Consider the following 19,977-nt stretch of genomic DNA (forward strand, 5'->3'; position numbering starts at 1 on the left):
TGGGGGAGGGCGAGCCGAGCGCCGAGGGGAGGAGAGGGGATCTGACGTCAGGCCGCGAGGTGCTTTCCAGCCGCGAGCTGTCAGGCCCGAGTGTCAGGCCCGGCAGGTACGCGGCGCGCTCCCCCGGCGCCCCCCGCCCCCTGCCGGGACGCCCGGGACCGAGCCCGAGGCCGCGTGGACGGAAAAGCCGCTGAGGGAAAGTCAGTGCGGGGCCCCGGAGTTGAGGGGGGGCGGATGGGGGCCGGGGTGGGGGGGCGCGCGGAGAACTTTGAAAGTTTCTTTCTCTCGGCCAGGCGGGGGAGGGGGCGTCGTCCTAGCGCGTGCGATTGTGGGTGTGTGAGCCCGGATGTGTTTGAGTCCCGACTGCGGTGTGCTGGCGGGGGCCGGTCGGGGTACGGGGGAGCGCGGCTCTCCCGCCCTCCCCCCCCTCCCGGAGGAAGTTCACTTGGGGCCCCTTGGTCGGAGGGGGGGTACCCAGCTCCCGAGGATCCCGCCCCGGGAGACGGCCTACCCAGCCCCGGGGCCGGGGTTGAGCGCGCGGGGGGCGGGTTTGTTTGGTTTCAAAAGTGCACGTTGCTAACCGCCGGTCGCCCCCCCCCACCCCCCGCCGCGGCCGGGCCGGGGAGGGGGCCCCCCGAGAGTGACAGCTGCGGGTGGGGGCAGCGGGAAGGTCTCGGAGCTGGGGGGGGGGGGGCCGGGGAGCCCGCGCGAGTTCCCTTTTCCTTTGGAACAAAGGAAAGTCTGTCTCTGAGGCATCTGTCACTCCCGGGCGGGCCAAGGGAGCGGGGCGCGTGGGGCCGGCGACCCGAAGAAAGTTTGTGCGCGCCGGGTCCTTCGGGCAGGCCGAGTCGGAGCCGAGCCTCCCTCGGGGGGGGGAAGCGCGCCGTCTCTGGGGCAGGGGGCGGCCAACATGGAGTCTGGGCGCAGGGCTGGTGCGGGGGGGGGCGGTGCGGAGGTGGGAGCCCAGCCCCCTCCCCTCCCCCTCCGGGCCGAGTTCGGAGCACAAAGCCGAGCGCGCAGGCTCGGCCGGCCCCGCGCCCCGAAGATCAGCCAGCGCCGAGCGGCGGGGGAAGGAGGGTGGGAACCAAACTTTTTCCTGCCCCGGGACAGACACGTGAGTTTTCTTTCTTCCCGAGCCCCCGCCCCACAGGGGTGGCGGGCCCCCCGGGGAGCCGAAGCGCCGAGTGTGACGCAGGGTGGCGGGGCGGGGGTGCGAGGGGTGCCGGCGCCCCGAGCGAAGGCCGATTCCCCCGCCGCCCCGGGAGCCATGTGCTCCGGCTCGGGTCTGGGCCGCGGGGGAGACTGCGCGCTTTGTGTGAACTTCTGGGAACGCCGCGCGAGGGCTCGGCCCGGGGGAGTGTCGGCCGAGCTGCCGGGAGTTGTCAGAAAGTCGGTGCGGGAGTGCTTGCAGGTCCGACGTCGTTGAGTGGTGCCCCGGGTGTTGTGTTCAGAGGGTGCTGCCGCAGGCCAGTGAGGGTAAGAACTGATCCCTGGTGTGATGCGGTCAGGAGTTTTCCCAGTCTGAGAGTTCGTGGGTGGGTGAGTCGTTTGGAGTTCTTGAGTGGGCGTATATCCAGGGACTGGTTGCGTGGTACCAGTTGTTCGTGCTGAAGGTGGGATTTGTAAACTGTGTGTCTGCTGGATTTGTCGGTGGAAATCGTGGGGGTTCCAGGGCTGGGCGATGGGCTGGTGCCAGTATCGGGAGTGCTGTTAAGAGTTGCCTGGTGTGAGGCTGGGTGGGAGTGTGGGGGGTGTGTGTGTGGTGAACCTCCCTGCTTGGGGTTTGTGACCGGTGTCTGCTGTAGTTGTCGTGTATGGCTGGGGCGCAGACACTGTGGTGGGGAAGTCTGTGCAGGGTCATCTCCGCAGGCCACCCACTGGAACCCTGCAGACTAGGATTTGATTGGCAGCCAGGGTGGAATTTGTGCAGATCACCTCGGGTAAACTCCCAGCCTGCCAGGGCTGCATCCTTGCCTGAGCTCAGGTCCCGACTGCCCTGGCCAGCTAAACCTCAGAAACCCGACCTCAGAAAGCAGCCTGCTGGTGGTGCTCTTTGAGGAGTGGCATCTCTCACCAGTGCCTGTCTCACCTCCAGGTGGCCTGGCTGGGAGAGTAGACCCTTCCCTCGAAAGCCTGGCCTAACCAGCCCAGATATCTGGGCTCCGGCCCAAGTCGAGGAAACAAAACCTGGGAGATGCCAGAGTCTGCTGGCCCAGACTGCAAGGGAGCTGTTAAAAGGCTGAGGAGGGAGGAGCCTTGAGATTCTGGCATCAGCTTGTCCTGGAACTTTGGTTTTAAACATGTAGATCTCTTACTGCCTTGGGGAAGGAGAACTTTGGGTGGCGGGGAGGATGAGCAACTGAGTTGGGAGTATCTAGGGAAACACCTTCCTTCGACTGACAGATGACTAGGATGCAAGCCCAGAGAGGGAAGGTTGCTTGCCCCAGGTCACACAGCCACGCTGGAGGAACCAGAGCCCAGCCTTTGCTCATTTTTCCGGATTTTTGAGGCACTGATTCTGGGACCAGACCAAGGCCTGAATGACAAAGGAGAATGTCAGAGAGAAAACCAATAGGGATAATTCAACATTTCTGCAGGGTATACAATAGGTACACAGTAAATGTTGCATGGATTGCTCTAGGAGTGTGGAGATTGATAGGGTTTCCAGACTCCACACTGGGTCTTGGGAGACCTGGGAACCAAGAAGGCATGGGGCCAGGGCAAGCCATCAGGGTCCAAACCGTGCTTCCACGCCACATCCTGGAGGTCAGATTTTTTTTTTTCCCCATAACAACTTTATTGAAGTATAATTCACATAGCATACAGCTTACACTTTTGTTTTTTTGGTTGTGCTAGGTCTTCGTTGCTGCGCACAGACTTGCTCTAGTTGCCTTGGATGGTGGAGGGGGGCTCCTCTTTGTTGTGATGCGAGGGCCTCTCACTGTGGTGCCTTCTCTTGTGGAGCACGGGCTTAGTAGTAGCGCACGGGCTTAGTTACTAACTCTTTGGCATGTGGGATCTTCCCTGACCAGGGGTCAAACTTGTTTTCCCTGCATTGGCAAGCGGATTCTTATCCACTGTACCACCAGGGAAGTCCCCAGCTTACACATTTAAAGCAAATAAATCTATGCTTTTATCACCTGGAAAAGAAACTTCGTACCCTTTAGTGATTACTCTTCTATTCCCTTCCAGCCCATTCTGAACATTTCATAAAAATAGAATCATACAGCATGTGTTTTTTGTGACTCGGTTCTTTTACTTAGCATGATATTTGCAATTTCATGCATACTGTAGCCTGTATCGAGACTTCCTTTTTACAGCCGAATAATATTCTACTGTATTATGGGTAGACCACATTTCATTTATCCATACATCTGTTGGAGGATACTTGGGTTGCTTCCACCTTTGACTATTATGAATAATGTTGTACAAGGTTTTGTGTGGACATGGGTTTTCACTTGTCTTCATAACCAGCTACCTTAGGCATGAAATTACTGGGTCCCATGGTAACTGTTTAACAGCCATAGTATCTTGGATGACTTTCTGAATCTCTCTGGGCCTTCGTTTTTCTTATCTATAAAATGATGATGATATTACTGTCTCCCTCACAAGGGCATGTGTGAGGACTGAATGAGATAACAAATGTGAAGTGCTCAGTACAGAGCACAGAAAACAGGCCTCAGTGGTGGCTCTAATTACTGTCTGGTTCTATTTATTAATGATCTACCATTTGTTTCAATAGTTTGCTCTGGCCTGATGAACTAGAGGCATTTTGGGCTCTTCCTTCAACCTTGCCCAAGCTTTGGTGTGGCCTGAGACTGAGTTTCGATTACCCCATTTCTGGCGTCCCAGGCTCTAATGATGTGCTGAGAGAAGGGTCACAGGCAGCACATGGTAATAACGTCCCCATCCCCTTTGTCACCTCTTTCAGGCTTGCCTGAGGTCTCGCCTTGCCCCTGGACACCATGTCGGACAGTGACCTGGGCGAGGAGGAAGGCCTCCTCTCCCTGGCAGGCAAGAGGAAGCGCAGAGGGAACCTGCCCAAGGAGTCGGTGAAGATCCTCCGGGACTGGCTGTACCTGCACCGCTACAACGCCTACCCCTCAGAGCAGGAGAAGCTGAGCCTTTCTGGACAGACCAACCTGTCGGTGCTGCAGGTAAGCAGGGGATCGCAGGAGACTCAGGTTCCGGTCCCATCCCAGGCCTGTCACTGACTCAGCTGTGTGGCCTTGGGCTGGTCACCTCCCCTCCCTGGGCCTCAGTTTCTTCTTGGGTCAGGTGAGAATAGCCAGCCTCTCTGCCTTACAGGAAGACAACTGTATGAAGACTTCACAGCTAGATTTCAGATTCTGGGGCGTTCTGAAGAGGTAGGGAATTGTTATTAATGTCTGGGTGTCATCATTAATACAAGACACCAAGAGAAGGTGGAAAGGCAGTGAGTGTCTGGGCTTCGGCCTCCAGCCCCAGACGGGTGCTTGGATGGCAGTTTGGTTTCCAGGGGCAGTTGGTGATCTGCAGATTGGTTAAAAGGGAGTTGGAATCACAGTGAAGGAAAGGGCAGAAGGGAGAGATTCTGGGGTCAAAACCCCATTCTGCCATGCAGAAGCTGTGAACCACACTTTGATTTCCCATCTGTAAAGTGGGGTTGGACTGCCTGACTGAACTGCTGTGAGGAAGAGATTCAGAACTGGATGTGAAAGTGCTGTGTAAACCACAAACATGAAGACGCTCAAAGGAGCCTGTTACCCACTTCTGGTCAGAGTGAGGGGAATTAGCTACTTTGAATTGTCCCTGTTGCTGACCTGCAGGTGTGTGTGTTCTCTTCTCATGATGCTGAGGTAAGACGCCTGACCCAGAGTGGGCCCCCAGCCTCGCAGAGGCCCACCTCCATGCCCGCCGCCTCCCCTCCCACTTCTCTTCTTTCCTGGCCCGTTCCTCAGTCCATGGCCCTACCTCTCGTTCCCTTACCCGACTCCGAACCGCCCACATCTTCCAGCTGTTTTCCCTCTTCTGCAAAGCCTCATGGTGAGTATTCAGCCCTCTGAATTCCTGTCACCTGACTTTATACCTGCTGGGCAATGGTTAACAGGAGTCTGTCTATGAGAAAGGCTCTAGAGTTACAGACCCTGACTCGGATCCCATCTTCTCCACAAGAGGAAGCCTGGACCTTGGCCAAGTCACTGCCTCCTCTCTGAGCTTCGTGTTTCCTCGTCTGAGAAAGGGAGATGTTGGTAGCACTTTGATAGTAGGTCAGGGCACGAGACAGAGAAGAATTCAAGGCTTACTGGGAGGTGTTCGGGAAGGGCGGGCGCTTCTGCTCTTCCTCTCATCCTCTGCTAGATCACAGGTCTTGCCTAGCAGTTCCGAGACCCTTGGTGTACCGACAAGCACTATATGCTGGGCAGAGCTTGGGGCCCCAGAGAGGACCCAGACACAGGCCTACCCTGGGCAGTGTCTAGTCTGGGATGAGACAGCTGGGGAAGACCTGGTCACTGATGTTTGGGAGAAGTGATCACTGCTGGGACAGATGGCAGCAGAGATGAGGGCAGGGCTTCTGAGCAGGCCTGGAGTCTCAGAAGGCCTCCCAGAAGAGGTGGGCTTTAACTCACAGGATATAGAACAGCACAGGCCAAAGACAGGTGCCTTAAAGCCAGGATTGCCTAGGTAGCTTCTTGCCAGTCTTCTGCCCGCAGCCTTATTCCTGCTGTCTCTCGGGCCCTTGAACTCTGCAGCCTCCGGGCCATCTCCCTTGGTTTCTTCTTGACCTCTCTTGAGCCTGGCTTACTCTGGTGAGGCATTTTCTCATGAACTCATGCTCTGACTCCCCCAGCCTAGGGTGGAGGCCACTGCTGTGTATTCCATATGCCTCTACGTGTGCTGCTAAACCACCTGTCACACTTTATTGAAATTGCTTTTTAATCAGGGACAGTATTTCTTAAGCCTGAATAATGTACTGACTTCTCTTAAAGAAAATACTTTTCATGGATTTGCCTACCTCACAGTGTTGACTTGAATAATTTTTATCACATTCTTTAAGCATGTACAAACATAAAACTGGGTTTTAAAGAAAAAAAACTACTTGCTTTTGCTCTTACACACAACTGTAAAATAACCAGTTTTCCAAGGTAAAGAAATGTAAAAGGAATGGGATTCCATCCAACTGCATTAATATCAAGTGCTGGATGGTGTGTTGTTGGCTGCACTAGGATGAGTAGGGAGACAGAGGCACTGCCTGGCTCCAGAGTTGAGCAAAGCTGGGTGGCCAGAGGCCACGGCACTGCTACTTGTGACCAAAATGGAAACAAGACCAAACGGTTCTTGTGAAGAACTCGTGGGCCCTCGGATGCCACGCCCCCAGATCCCTGCATTACAGAAATGTAGGTCTGGGCCATGGATTAGCTGCTGCAGACTGGAGGCTTCTGCGGAAGGGCCGGCTGGGTCTCGGCATCCCCTGGTGGGAAGGGTTTCAGGGGTGGCCACCCTGAGAGTTAAGGGGCAGCCTGGACCGTGTGGCATTCTTTTTTAATATTTATTTGTTTGACCACGTCAGGTCTTGGCTGTAGCACGGGCACGCAGTAGTTGTGGCGCTCGGGCTTAGCTGCCTTACAGCATGTGGGATCCTAGTTACCTGATCAGGATCCAACCTGCGTCCCCTGCACTGTGAGGCGGACGCCCAACCTCTGGGCCACCAGGGAAGTCCCCCGACTGGCGTTCTTGATGAAAACTGTACTGTGAATCCCAAACAGTGCCAGCCACATACCCCTGCTTGAAGGTCTCACCGGCACCCCAGCTTTCCTGGCTGATAACACCTAATTTCTCTAAGGAGTTCCCCCGATAGCCCTTTCTCAGCTCGTTTGGTCTCACCAGTTCCAGTACACTTGCTGTTGTTGTTTAGTTGCTCAGTCGTGTCTGACTCTGCGACCCCACAGACTGTAGCCCACCAGGCTCCTCTGTCCATGGAATTTCCCAGCCAGGATACCGGAATGGATTGCCGTCTCCTCCTCCTCCAGGGGCTCTTCCTGACCCAGGGATTGAACTGGCATCTCCTGCGCTGGCAAGTGGATTCTTTACCACTGGAGCCACCAGGGAAGCCAGCATTTCAGGAATATGGCTTCTCTCCTGCCCTGATTCAACCTGGATCACCTGCCACTCCTCTACTTGGAACCCTTCAGTGGCTGCTGTACCAGCCTGCAGAGCAGGCTCATCCCTGGCCTCCCATTTCCTGCCACCCTGACAGATACCCAGACCCCTTTGCGTCCACCCTGACCAAGGGGACCCCTGACCCCTAGAGGAGCTCTGTGCTTCCACAGCACCAGGACTGGTCAGCATTTGGAATTGACTGATGGCCTTTTTTTTAAAAAGTGACTGGTTTATCTGGCGTGACTGGTCTTGGTCACTCCCTGTGGGATCTCATTCCCTGACCAGGGATTGAACCCAGACCCCTGCATTGGAAGTTGGGAGTCTTAGTCACTGGTGCTGTGCTTAGTCACTCAGTCCTGTCCGACTCTGTGCCTGCCAGGCTCCTGTGTCCATGGGGATTCTCCAGGCAGGAATACTAGAGTGGGTTGCCATTCCCTTCTCCAACCCAGGGGATCTTCCCAGCCCGGGTCTCCACATTGCAGGTGGATTCTTTACCCTCTGAGCCACCAGGGAAGCCCTGAATGATTTTTAGAACACTAAACTCCAGAAGCCTAGTCTTATTTATCATACATCCTAAGTGTTAGCTTAATGCCAGGTATCTGGTAAATGCTCAGTAAATAATTCTTGAAGTGACAAAGAGAAGATTAAACTGTTGAAAATGTCTACAATGAGGACTTCAGAAGTACAGAAATGCAGTGGCTCCTTAACCTAGAAAAGTTGGTGTAAGCCAGTCCCTGGAAGCATCTCTTTTTCCTGTATTTAATTTTTAAAATTTCCATTATTTATTAAGAACATTTGCAAATAACCGCAAAAGTAAGAGAATATTGTAATAACACCTCTGGCATCCATCACCTGACTCCAGTCAGCATCAAGCTTTTGCCAAGCTTGTTCACTCTCTCCCCAGGACGTCCCTTTTGATTGTCTCCTTTAACTGGCCCAGGAGCAATCTCATTAGCAAGTCAATGAGTCATTTAACTAACTGGTTTGCTGGTACTTGCCCCCGGGCTAGGCAGTTGTGAGGGTAAAAGCAAAAAGTCATTTGTGCAAAGGCCCCAGTGACACCCTCTAAGCCCACTGTATTGCTGTGCTTCCTAACTGTTCTAAGGGGCTGCCTGTTGGGGAGGGAAGGTAAGCGTGGCAGGGAGGGGTGGGCCCATTTCCCTCCACCGTGTGGGGTATTGATGGGGGGTGCTCTGTGCCAGACCTGATGCTGTGTCCTGGAAACACCACAGTAGAACAGGCACTGTCCCCACCCTCCACCCTACTCCCCAGGGGGAGGGAAGGCATTATTCAAAGGACTCAGGATTCGGTGTAGTTAATTTCCAGTGTGGTGTCAGCTGAACTGCCCTGGTAGGCAAGGCTTCTCTCAGGAAGCTGAATCTGGAATCCTGACAGACTTGAAGGATTGGGGAGGTGGGGTCAGCAGTCCCTCTGATACTTGTCCTGGGCCAGAGAGGGACCAAAGCTGTAGTGACCTGCTGCGTGGTCAGGGGGTGGCCTGGCCGTGCCCTGGCATGCATAGGCATGACCCTATAAACTGCAGCCTGCCACCTTCCTCTGTCTATGGGATTTCCCAGGCAAAAATACTGGAGTGGGTTGCCATGCCCTCCTCCAGGGGATCTTCCCGACCCAGGGATCAAACCTGTGTCTCTTACATCTCCTGCATTGGCAGGCGAATTCTTTTATCACTGCACCTTTACCATTCGAAGCTGCTCTCTTTACTCTGAAAGGCTCCAAAGCCAGGCTCCCGGCTTCTTCCTGCAGGTAACCACTGTCTCCCCACCTTAAGGCTTTTCATCTGTGTGTTTTGTTTTGTTTTCTGAGCTTTTGTATAAAACTTTTTTGCTTAAATACGGGGTTTGGCCCACTAGGACAAGTTAAACCAGTGGGCTAAACCATTGGTTCTTAAGCTTGGGTGGCAGAATTCTGGAAAGCTTGTTTAAAAATACACATTCCTAAAAAAAAAAAAAAAATACACATTCTTGATTCCACCCTCTTCTATCCCCCATCTATAAAGCAGAATATATAGTTTTTAAAAATCACCCTTAAGGTGATCTAACATAGCCACCTGCCTTTAGGAGCACCCAGATAGGAATGGTCACAACTCAGGTGGAGGGACTGGATGTTTGGGAAAGGTCTCTCTGTGCCCTCATTCTTTCCCCTCTTTTTACTTCTGTCTTTCCCAGCTGAAAAGACTTACTAGAGTTAAAGCACTCCTGGGACTTCCCTGGTGGTCCAGTGGTTAAGACTACGCTGCCAATGGAGGAGACCTGGGTTTGATCCCTGGTTGGAGAACTAAGACCCCACATGGTGCGTGACACAGCCAAAAAAAAAAAAGCACTCACATGCCTTCAAAAGACCTGCTCTGATCCTCATGGCCTTCATCGGCTCCCTAGTGCCCCTCCCACTCCCATTTGCCACAGTGATTCCTCCTGTGTCCTTCATCTGGGCCACTGATTTAAAAAAACTACTGACAGGGCAGCAGCCTTTCAGACAGAGCCCTGCCTTATGGTAGGGACAGTCTTCAGGCACCCAGCCTGTGTTTTGCTGTATCAGTCACAGAATTCACCTTGGCATTCTCCTACCCACTCCTCAGGGACCTTGAGCTGGAGCACGTCATGTGCTTTTTTTTTCCCCCGATTTAAGCTTGGGTTGAGCAGCCAGAGGGAGCTGCAGAAAATCCACACAGCCCGTTATCACAGCGGGCACTGGTGGTACACTCGGGCCTTGGGCCCTTCCCCCGCCTCCCTCAGCTGTGCATTTCTATCGGATGAGAAGACAAAACAGACAGTAAGGAGGCTGCCAAGTTTTCCGCAGGCCAGGGTGAGCTTGGGGAGGGGGGTTTTCTTATGCTGTTCGCTTCTCAGAATTAGAAGCCAAAATGGGAGGTGCAGCGAGAGACTAGGTGCCCACGCGTCTGCTGGTAAAGCCAGGCTCCCCTCCACATGACTGCACTCAGGACAGAAACACTGGTCATGTTTCTGCTACATCCTGGGATAGGGGGAGAGGTGCAGTGCTCTCCTGGGGCACAGGTAGATGGGAGGCAGCTGGAGACAGAGATAGAAGCCTCTGAGCAAGGAGGAAGGGCCTTGGGCTGACTGTCTTTAGTTTTTCACATGGTTGTTGCCTGGAACCAGGCTATTTGGACCACATCCCAGCCTTTGCACTTGTTACTGAATCTCTCTGATCAGGGCTCTGTTTCTTCAACAGCTGAAATAAAATGGAGCTCATCACAGAAGCTGTCTCATAAACTTGTTTAGTCACTAAGCAGGTCCTGATTCTTTTGTGACCTCATGGACTGTAGCCCCACCAGGCTTCTCTGTCCTTGGGATTTCTCAGGCAAGAATACTGGAGTGGGTTGCCATTTCCTTCTCCAAGAGATCCTCCCAGCTCAGGGATTGAACCTGTGTCTCCTGCATTGCTGGCAGGTTGTTTACTGCTGAGCCACCAGGTAGAAGATGAAATAAGTTAGTTTGATGGGAGATGTTCAGAACAGCAGCAGTCATATGGAGGGGAGCCTGGCTTTACCAGCAGATGCGTGGGCACCGAGCCTCTAACTGCACCTCCCATTTTGGCTTCTAATTCTGAGAAGCGAACAGCATGAGAACAGCCCCCTCCCCAAGCTCACCCCGGCCTGCGGAAAACTTGGCAGCCTCCTTACTGTCTGTTTTGTCTTGTTCAACAAGTGTCTGCTTTTAGGATTACGATGACGACTTTCAGCTCTCTGTTTTGTTCCTCTATTCAGTAAGACACAGCAAATGAGAGTGAGAAGAACAGGAGGGCCCCTAAAGCCAAAAGACCTGGACTTGAACCCCAGCTGTGTACTTGGAGGCGGTGTGGCTTGGGGCAGATTGTTTCATCTGTGAGTTCCGGGTCCCTCTGTAGTACTTTGGGGACGCTGCTTGCTACTGTCAAGGCTTGCTTGCAGATTAAACATATCACAAGTGAGATGGCTGGCATGGGACCTCATATCAGAGTCCTTCCTGCCTTCGTCCTCTTAGCCTGTTCAGTCTCACTTCTCCCTCAGGGCCCTCCTGCCACTGCAGCCAGGACTGGAGTGAGCAGCTCGGCCCCGTCAGCTGATGGCTGCTGTCTGTGTGTGCTCGCTCTGAGAGGACCAGAGAGGGAAGGTGGAGTAAAGGAGAACCGCAGAGGCAGGGTCTTTCTAGGCTGGAATGGAGAGGGAGAGAAGCAATAAGAAGCCTTTGGTGCTGCCTTGCCTAGGAGCATTCCCAGCCTGACAGGACCTGGAGTCCAGTGCCGTCCTTGGCTCACCTGTAAGAGCAAGTGTGGCTGCAGGCTGCTGGGCAAGGAGCCGTGTATCTCCAGGTGCCAGCTGTGGTCACAGGTGGCTGTCCCTTTGAGTAGTGGTACTCGAGGCCTTGCCCAAGGTATGAGCCGAGAAAGGTGATAGGTAGAGGTAGAAGCTGGTCCAGGAGCCCTGAGGAGACTGGGCCTTTGGTCCATTCACCTGTAAGAGGAACGTTAGACGTTTTTGCAGCCCACACAGTTGCCGGCATCTCAGCACAAGGCAGGTGTGTGTGTGTGAAGGGGGGGGTGGGTCCTGTCTTTCCCTCCCCCTGCAGCAGCTGCTACATGCTCTGTAAGTTATCTGTTGATAAACTAGGAGGAGATGGAGAAGGAAATGGTAACCCACTCCAGTATTCTTGCCTGGAAAAGTCTATGGACAGAGGAGCCTGGCGGGCTGAAGTCCATGGGGTTACATGACCGAGCATGTGTGCACGAGGGTGGAGGGAGATGGGTTGGTAGCAATAAAGTGGTAGAACTAAAAAAAAAAAAAAAAAAAAAAAAACTAGGAGGAGAGAAAAGACAGGACCATGAGAAGACTTAAGTTGAAGAAAGTAGGGAAAACCACTAGGCCATTCAGGTATGACCTAAATTAAATCCCTTAAGATTATACAGTGTAAGTGACAAATAGATTCAAGGGATAAGATCTGATAGAGTGCCAGAAGAACTATGGATGGAGGTTCATGGCATTGTATAGGAGTCAGTGATCAAGGCCATGCCCAAGAAAAAAATGCAAAAAGGCAAAATGGTTGACTGAGGAGGCCTTAAAAATAGCTGAGAAAAGAAGAGAAGTTAAAGGCAAAGGAGAAAAGGAAAGATATACTCATTTGAATGCAGAGTTTCAAAGAATAGCAAGGAGATATAAGAAAGCCTTCCTAAATGTTCAGTGCAAAGAAATAGAGGAAAACAATAGAATGGCAAAGACTAGAGATCTCTTAAAGAAAATTAGAAAAAAAAAAAATTAGAGGTACCAAGGGAACAATTCATGCAAAGATGAATACAATAAAGGACAGAAATGGTATGGACCTAACAGAAGCAAAAGATATTAGAAGAGGTAGCAAGAATACATGGAAGAGCTATACAAAAAAGACCTTAATGATCCAGATAACCATGATGGTATGATCACTCACCTAAAGCCAGACATCCTAGAATGCAAAGTCAAGTGGGCCTTAGGAAGCATCATGATGAACAAAGCTAATGAAGGTGATGGAATTCCAGTTGAGCTATTTCAAATCCTAGAAGATGATTCTGTTAGAGTGCTGTACTCAACATGCCAGCAAATTTGGAAAACTCAGCAGTGGCCATGACTGAAAAAGGTCAGTTTTCATTCCAATCCCAAAGAAGGGCAATGCCAAAGAATGTTCAAATTACTACACAATTGCACTTATCTCACACACTAGCAAAGTAATGCTCAAAAGTCTCCAAGCCAGGCTTCAGCAGTACGTGAACCGTGAACTTCCAGATGTTCAAGCTGGATTTAGAAAAGGCAGAGGAACCAGAGATCAAATTGCCAACATCCGCTGGATCGTAGAAAAAGCAAGAGAATTCCAGAAAAACATCTACTTCTCCCTTATTGATTATGCCAAAGCCTTTGACTGTGTAGATCACAACAAACTGGAAAATTCTGAGAGAAATGGGAATACCAGACCACCTTACCTGCCTCCTAAGAAATCAGTATGCTGGTCAAGAAGCAACAGTTAGAACTGGACATGGAACAATAGGCTGGTTCCAAATCGGAGAAGGAGTACTTCGAGGCTGTATATTGTTAACCTGCTTGTTTAACTTATATGCAGAGTACATCATGAGAAATGCTGGGCTGGATGAAGCGCAAACTGGGATCAGGATTGCTGGGAGAAATATCAAACTCAGATATGCAGATGATGCCACCTTTATGGCAGAAAGTGAAGAGGAACTAAAGAGCCTCTTGATGAAAGTGAAAGGAGAGTGAAAAAGCGGACTTAAAACTCAACATTCAGAAAACAAAGATCATGGCATCCGGTCCCATCACTTCATGGCAAATTGATGGGGAAACAATGGAAACAGTGACAGACTTTATTTTCTTGGGCTCCAAAATCACTGCAGATGGTGACTGCAGCCATGAAATTAAAAGATGCTTGCTCCTTGGAAGAAAAGCTATGACCAACCTAGACAGCATATTAAAAAGCCAGAGACGTTACCTTGCCAGCAAAGGTCCATCTAGTCAAAGCTATGGTTTTTCCAGTAGTCATGTATGGATGTGAGAGTTGGACTATAAAGAAAGCTGAGCACCAAAGAATTGATGCTTTTGAACTGTGGTGTTGGACTCTTGAGAGTCCCTTGAACTGTAAGGAGATCCAGCTAGTCCATCCTAAAGGAAATCAGTCCTGAATATTCATTGGAAGGACTGATGCTGAAGCTGAAACTCCAATACTTCGGCCACCTGATGAGAAGAGCTGACGCATTTGAAAAGACCCTGATGCTGGGAAAGATTGAGGGCAGGAGGAGAAGGGGACCACAGAGGATGAGATGGTTGGATGGAATCACTGATTCAATGGACATGAGTTTGAGCAAACTCCGGGAGTTGGTGATGGACAAGGAGGCCTGGCATGCTGCAGTCCATGGGTCACAGAGAGTCCGACATGACTGAGCGACTGAAGTGAACCGAGGAGAAGAACCGACAATGTGGAAAGTAGGTCAGGCCACTCACGGTTTAGGCCGCTTTGGTGGTTAACCATGGTGCTCTGGCCTCGTGGGGTCAGCCCTGCCTGCTTCTGTCTGTCCCTTACACCAAACCCTTTCCTGCCTCTCAGGGCCTTGACATTTGCCTTCCCTCTGTCTGGAACATCCTTCCCTTGGCTTTCTGCATGGCTGGCTGTTCTAATCCATCAGGTTTCGGTCTCCCCATTCCCTTCATCTACAGAAGTCACTCTTATGTCTATATACTGCCTTTTTATTCCTGGCACTTCTTGGCAGCGATGGTGATGTTTGTTCACTGCCAGTCTCCACAACCAGATGGACTTTAAGCTCCACGGGACAGAGCGTGTGTCTGTTTAATTCACAGAAGCATCCCCAGCACCAAGAGCTGGCCTGGCACGCTAAGCACTCCGTAAACACTGAGTGAGTGCAGAGTCCTGAGAGGGAGGGCAGCAGGGAGGTGAGGAGTTCTAACTTGGCCATTCCAGTGAATGAAAGAAGCTGGGCTTTGGGCCTCTGATATCCTGAGAGAAAGATGCCAGAGAATAGGGGTGGTTGTTCCTCCAGATCCAAAGGGCCAGGCTTGGCGAGCCCTGGCTGGAGGTGGACTCCTGCCTGACTTCTCCAGGCTCAGCTTTCTGTATGTTCTTGAGTAGAATGGGAATTGACCAAACACATGGGGCTGATAAAACTGTTAGCAGAAAATTGCATAGATGTATGGTCCATAGGGTCGCCAAGAGTAGGATACGATTGAAGTGATCTAGCATGCACACACAGTGCTTAAATGGCTACTTCTCAACGAAAATGCCTAGCAACATGCCTAGAGGTGTGGGTATGGACCACGCTACACCCATGCCTCATCACCAACACGCTCCCACAGTCTCTTCTCTCCAGTACTTTCGTGTTAGCAGCAAAGGGATTTGGCCTCTTTCCCCCAGCAGTAGCTCCTCCAGTGGAGGGCCAGAGGGAGAAGGACATGGAAAAAATGATAAGGGGTTGTATTTGCCTATTTAAGGGAAACCTGGTTTTGTATTTATGAGCTTACACCAGCCATGCAGCTAAGAAACTGTTTCCTAGTCTAATCCATAGCTTCTAAAATAATGCCCAGGTGAGCTGTTACAGGATCGATCAGTGTTACTCTAGGCTGTTAGGAGTAAATGAGAGGAAAGGAGATATGAGAAGCTGGTGTTTTAGATGCCAGTAGTCATGCCATAATTAGGTGCCTTCTCCTCTCGGGTGTGCAGAAGCTGTTCACACTTCCTAAACAATTATCTGCCCTCATGGTGTCATTCATTCAAGTATGAAGAAACTGTCAGGCCCACAGCAGCTGTGGTCTTCCCTGTTGGCTCAGATGATAAAGAATCTGTATGCAATACAGGAGACCCGGGTTTGATCCCTGGGTCAGGAAGATACCCTGGAGGAGGGAATGGCTGCCCACTCCAGTATCCTTGCCTGGAGACCCATGGACAGAAGCCTGGCGGGCTACAGTCCGTGGGGTTGCAGAGTCAGATCTGACGGACCAGCTAACACACTGTAGCAGCTGTAGGTGAAGAGATGTGTTTTGAAACCATGTTCTCTGTCTAGCCCAATTTCGATCAGCCAAGACTTGTAAGAGTAGGCCTTCTCCAGGTAAAGAAGTGGGTGTTCCAGAAAGAACGAATGTGATGTGCAAAGAAGCATGGAGCCTTTTTTTTTCTCTTTTTTAAGCACAGGGCCTCAACGAAGGCTGGTGAGCAGTTTCACACTAACAATTATATAAGGGCTGGAAAGATAGGCCATGAACAGGGGAGGGGTTTACTACCCAGGCCCAGGAGTTTGGACTTGATTCTATAGGTGGTAGGAGACAAATGGCAGTTTTCTAGAACAAGAATAATAGTGTTGCATTTTACTTTACTTTTTAAAAAATATTTTCTATTTTAGGTGCATCAGGTTTTAGTTGCAGTACACAGACCATCTTTGTTGTGGCAGGTGGGCTCCAGAGTGCGTGGACTCTGTAGTTTGAGGTACACGGGCTCTCTAGTTGAGGCGCAGGCTTAGTAGTCATGGCACGTGGGCTTAGTTCCCCGATCAGGGACTGAACCCACATACCCTGCATTGAAAGGCAGATTCCTAACCACTGAACCACCAGGGAAGCTCTGGGGTATTGCACTTTAGAGAGTGAGTGACAGCCAGTGGCAAGGCTGAACTGGAGAGCTGTTCGAGCCTTGTTCTCAGAGAACACCACCGTGGGTCCTCGCAAACCTGACTGGTTCTTCCCATTCCTGTCTCCATCAGCACTGCCGTGCTGTCCCTTCATTGGCTGGTTGCATTTTATTTTCATTTATCTGATTTCTTCTTTAACTCTCTCTTCCCAACAAACATCTGTCTGAGGGCTGCAGTTGTACCTGAATTGTTTGCTGCTGTGTTCCTGGGGTCTGGAACAGGGGCTTTGTAGCTGGTTTCAATCGAGGAACCTGATCCCGGGGTCTCATTCTCATTCCAGATCTGTAACTGGTTCATCAACGCCCGGCGGCGGCTCCTCCCAGACATGCTTCGGAAGGATGGCAAAGACCCCAACCAGTACACCATTTCCCGCCGCGGGGGCAAGGCCTCCGATGTGGCCCTCCCCCGAGGCGGCAGCCCCTCCGTGCTGGCTGTGTCCGTACCGGCCCCCACCAGCGTGCTCTCCTTGTCCATGTGCTCCATGCCGCTCCACTCGGGCCAGGGAGATAAGCCAGGAGCCGCTTTCCCGCAAGGGGAGCTGGAGCCCCCTAAGCCCCTGGTGACCCCTGGGAGCACACTCACCCTGCTGACCAGGGCCGAAGCTGGAAGCCCCACAGGCGGACTCTTCAACACACCCCCGCCCACACCCCCGGAGCAGGACAAGGAGGACTTCAGCGGCTTCCAGCTGCTGGTGGAGGTGGCGCTCCAGAGGGCTGCAGAGATGGAGCTCCAGAAGCAGCAGAACCCATCACCCCCCTTGCTGCGCACTCCCATTGCCTTAGTCCCTGAAAACCCCAAGTAGGCATCCGCCAGCAGGGGTGCTCAAGGTTCGAGCCCGCTGTCCTGGGTTTCCATTCTGGTTCCCCTTCCCACAGAGGGTTTTCTTTGGATCACTGCCAAACATCAGGATCATCTCCTCTGTCCGGAGGTCTTCAGCAGGAAGACACCAGACGGTGTCGCTGCGCTGTGACGGGACCTCTCTGCTGACTCTGCCGTTTCTCTAGGCCTGCTCCGTGACGAGACCAAGACATGGGAGACAGGTGTGGTGCTGCTGCTGCTGCTGCTGCTGCTTCAGAGAATCCCCAGGACGCCTTTGTTCCAGCCTGCTTTCCTGGGCTGGGCATGGGAAACCAGCCTCGTTGAGACCTGTGCTGGGTCCAAGTTGCCCCTGACAGGGCCTCTCTTTGTTAAGCCAAGTGTGGACATTCCAGGTTCATAAGTGTGAACAAAAGAAAAGAGGTACTGATCAGATGTAACAGAACCGAGTCCAGTTGGATGTTTAGGTTTTCGCCAAACTTTGTGTTTATTTCCCCCTCTTTGCTGTGGTTTGCATGAACAGGCGTAGTTAGCCCCGGTGTGGGGAATGAGAGTGCCTGATGGAGCCTGATGAGCTGGGACTAGTTCACCACTGCAGCTGGGGATTGTTTTACAAGGAAGGAGTATTTTCATTTGGGGGACCATCTAAATCTCTGCGAATTTCCAAATGGTTGTTTTGTTGTTGGTTTGGTTCCCTTCCCCACCCCCCACCCCCCCAAAAAAAAGCAGAAACACTTTTACGGGCTTTGGCTTTTCTGCGTCATGCGCAGAAGGGGATCAGGCCACACCAGAGAGGGTCCAGCAGAGAATCCGACCAAACCTTCCGCGTGCAGAGCAGAAGAGGGGGATAAAAACAGGTGGTTGGTTGGTTTGTTGTTTTGGTTTGTTTTTGTTTGTACTGTATGGTGAGGGTGGGGGTGGGGGAGGTAAGCTAGACTGAGGCAGTGGGGTGGTTTTTTTTTTTTTTCCCTCTTTAATCTTTTCTCCTTTATTGAAAGCTTCACCCCATGGCCTGAGTTTTGAATTCTTTCTAGGAACTTGGCTTCGTGGGGCCAGAATGTCAAAAAGTTCCCTGTAGCTCCTGCTTGGAGAGAAGTGAGCCACCTACTGGTCAGAAAGCCCTACGTGGGCAGCCTTTCCCATGATGGTGGCCGGAGACTATTCCCACAGGGAGCTTGGGCTGGTGCCCCCTGCTGCCTGTGGACCTGCGTTGGGAGAGGCTGGGGCTAGAAGCCGGTTATGAAGCCTGTTCTCTTTGAGTGTCTCTTTGTTGCACCTTTCTTTAAATCGGAGCCGCAGAAGCCCCTGCCCTGAACTTCACACTGAGAAAGATCACTTAAGTCTTATTTTCCTCCCTTCCCCTCCCCCCCCCTTTTTTTTGCTGTTTTATTGCTGATGGCATTCAACAGCAATATACCCCCATCTTCTAGTATATCCTAAGAAACACTAATCCTAGGTTATTAGCTGAAATATTTTTTGTTATGAATAACATTGTTACTGGGCCAAAAGACAGGTCAGGATACTCAGCCTGTAGTTTCCTAAAGTTGCCAGGTTGGGCACAGGAGCACAGTTCCTGGGTGTTGGCTGACGGGTGGGCCTGGCCAGGAGAAAGGCAGCCACACGTGTTCTATCCTTCTGGGGTGATTTCCTGAAGACTCTAGGAGTGGCTTGGCCCACCCATTGCTGTTGGAACGGGGATTGGTTCTTTAAGAGAAGGAGCTCCTTCTCTGTTAGCAGGCGAGTCTTCTAGGCTCTCACTTCCGCCTCCTCTCCTTGTATGTCCCAGGGGGATCAGGGACCCTCACCCTCCTGAGGCCCCACTGGGGAAGAATGGACATGGCAGCTTCAGGGTTAGCGGAGGCTGCTACTTGTCCGGCCTCTACCTTCCCACCCTGTGTCTGTGAGCCCAGGTCTGGCATGACTGTTGCAAGACACTGGTAGCTGGGGACTCTGGAGGTGTATTGGGCTGGGGGTGGGGGGACTTGTGCTTCCCACAGTGCACTGAGCAGTGGAGGGCGTAAGGGGTGAGGGAGCCGTGCTGCTGAATTCTGGTTGGCATCCCCCCTTGTACATGATGGGGAGGCTGGAGGTGGGGCAGGCTCTGCTTGGTCTGGTTGTGAGAGAAGCCTGGAGGAGAAGCACAGTTATCCCGTTGAATTATCTGAGCAAAAAACTACTGTAAATAACTTGTTTTTGTCTTTTGTCAAATAAAGTTGTTTTTTTGTTTTTGTCTTTGTTTTTCAAAGCAGAAGGATGATTCACTATGACCCTGGGCCCAGCCTGGAGATGGGACAGTGGCTGAGTTCTTACTCTGCCTTAGCTCTGTCATTCTCTCTAGTAGCTGCTTATACTCTGTTTCTGTTTCCTAGGCCCCAACTGCATTCTGTATCCTCTTTTTACTTATTTATTTTGGGTTGTGCTGGGTCTTCATTGCTGCATGAGGGCTTTCTCTGGTTGCGGTGAGCAGTGGCTTCTCATTGCAGTATGCAGACTTCTGGAGTTGGGACCCACAGGCTTGGGTGTCCTGCAGCATGCAGAATCTTCTCGGACCAGGGATCATTCCCACGTCCCCTACATTGGCAAGCGGGTTCTTAACTACTGGACCATCAGGGAAGTCCTATATCCTTTCATCACAGTGTGCAGGGAGCATCTGTATCCCAAGCTGGACCAGCCTTCCCTGGGGTCAAAAGTCACACTCTGGGGGCATGTTAAGCGGTAAGGAGACGGAGCTGGCAGCTTTGTCCTCCCCCTCTCCTAATGAGGAAGGAGTGTGATGACTGTGAAGTCAGCACAGAAAGAAGCAGAGATGATATATGGACACTCTAGTCATGTCTAAAA

General features: G+C 51.9%; 1 protein-coding gene and 1 long non-coding RNA gene across 7 annotated transcripts in view; one reads left to right on the forward strand and one right to left on the reverse strand.

Annotated features, from left to right (window-relative positions):
* Positions 1–19,371, forward strand: TGIF2 (TGFB induced factor homeobox 2). Of its 4 annotated transcripts, none has more exons than XM_020892062.2 (3): positions 1–106; positions 3,932–4,157; positions 16,604–19,371. In XM_020892062.2, the coding sequence occupies exons 2-3, from the start codon at positions 3,966–3,968 to the stop codon at positions 17,123–17,125; spliced, it is 714 nt and encodes a 237-aa protein (XP_020747721.2). In that variant the 5' UTR covers positions 1–106; positions 3,932–3,965; the 3' UTR covers positions 17,126–19,371. The 4 variants fall into 4 exon arrangements, with proteins under 4 accessions (XP_020747721.2, XP_020747723.2, XP_020747722.2 ...); XM_020892064.2 differs by lacking the exon at positions 1–106 and adding an exon at positions 113–200; XM_020892063.2 differs by lacking the exon at positions 1–106 and adding an exon at positions 927–1,114.
* The window catches only part of LOC110136391 (uncharacterized), a 17,895-nt gene continuing 8,701 nt past the window's right edge, over positions 10,784–19,977 (reverse strand). For all 3 annotated transcript variants that reach the window (XR_002313637.2, XR_002313635.2, XR_011489614.1), the window contains exons 3-4: positions 11,416–11,611; positions 10,784–11,310 (exon numbers count right to left, since the gene is read on the reverse strand). This is a non-coding gene — a long non-coding RNA (uncharacterized lncRNA). The remainder of the gene's footprint in view (positions 11,311–11,415; positions 11,612–19,977) is intronic.

This window comes from Odocoileus virginianus, chromosome 9 (assembly GCF_023699985.2).
Source record: "Odocoileus virginianus isolate 20LAN1187 ecotype Illinois chromosome 9, Ovbor_1.2, whole genome shotgun sequence".
Taxonomy (NCBI): Eukaryota; Metazoa; Chordata; class Mammalia; order Artiodactyla; family Cervidae; genus Odocoileus; species Odocoileus virginianus.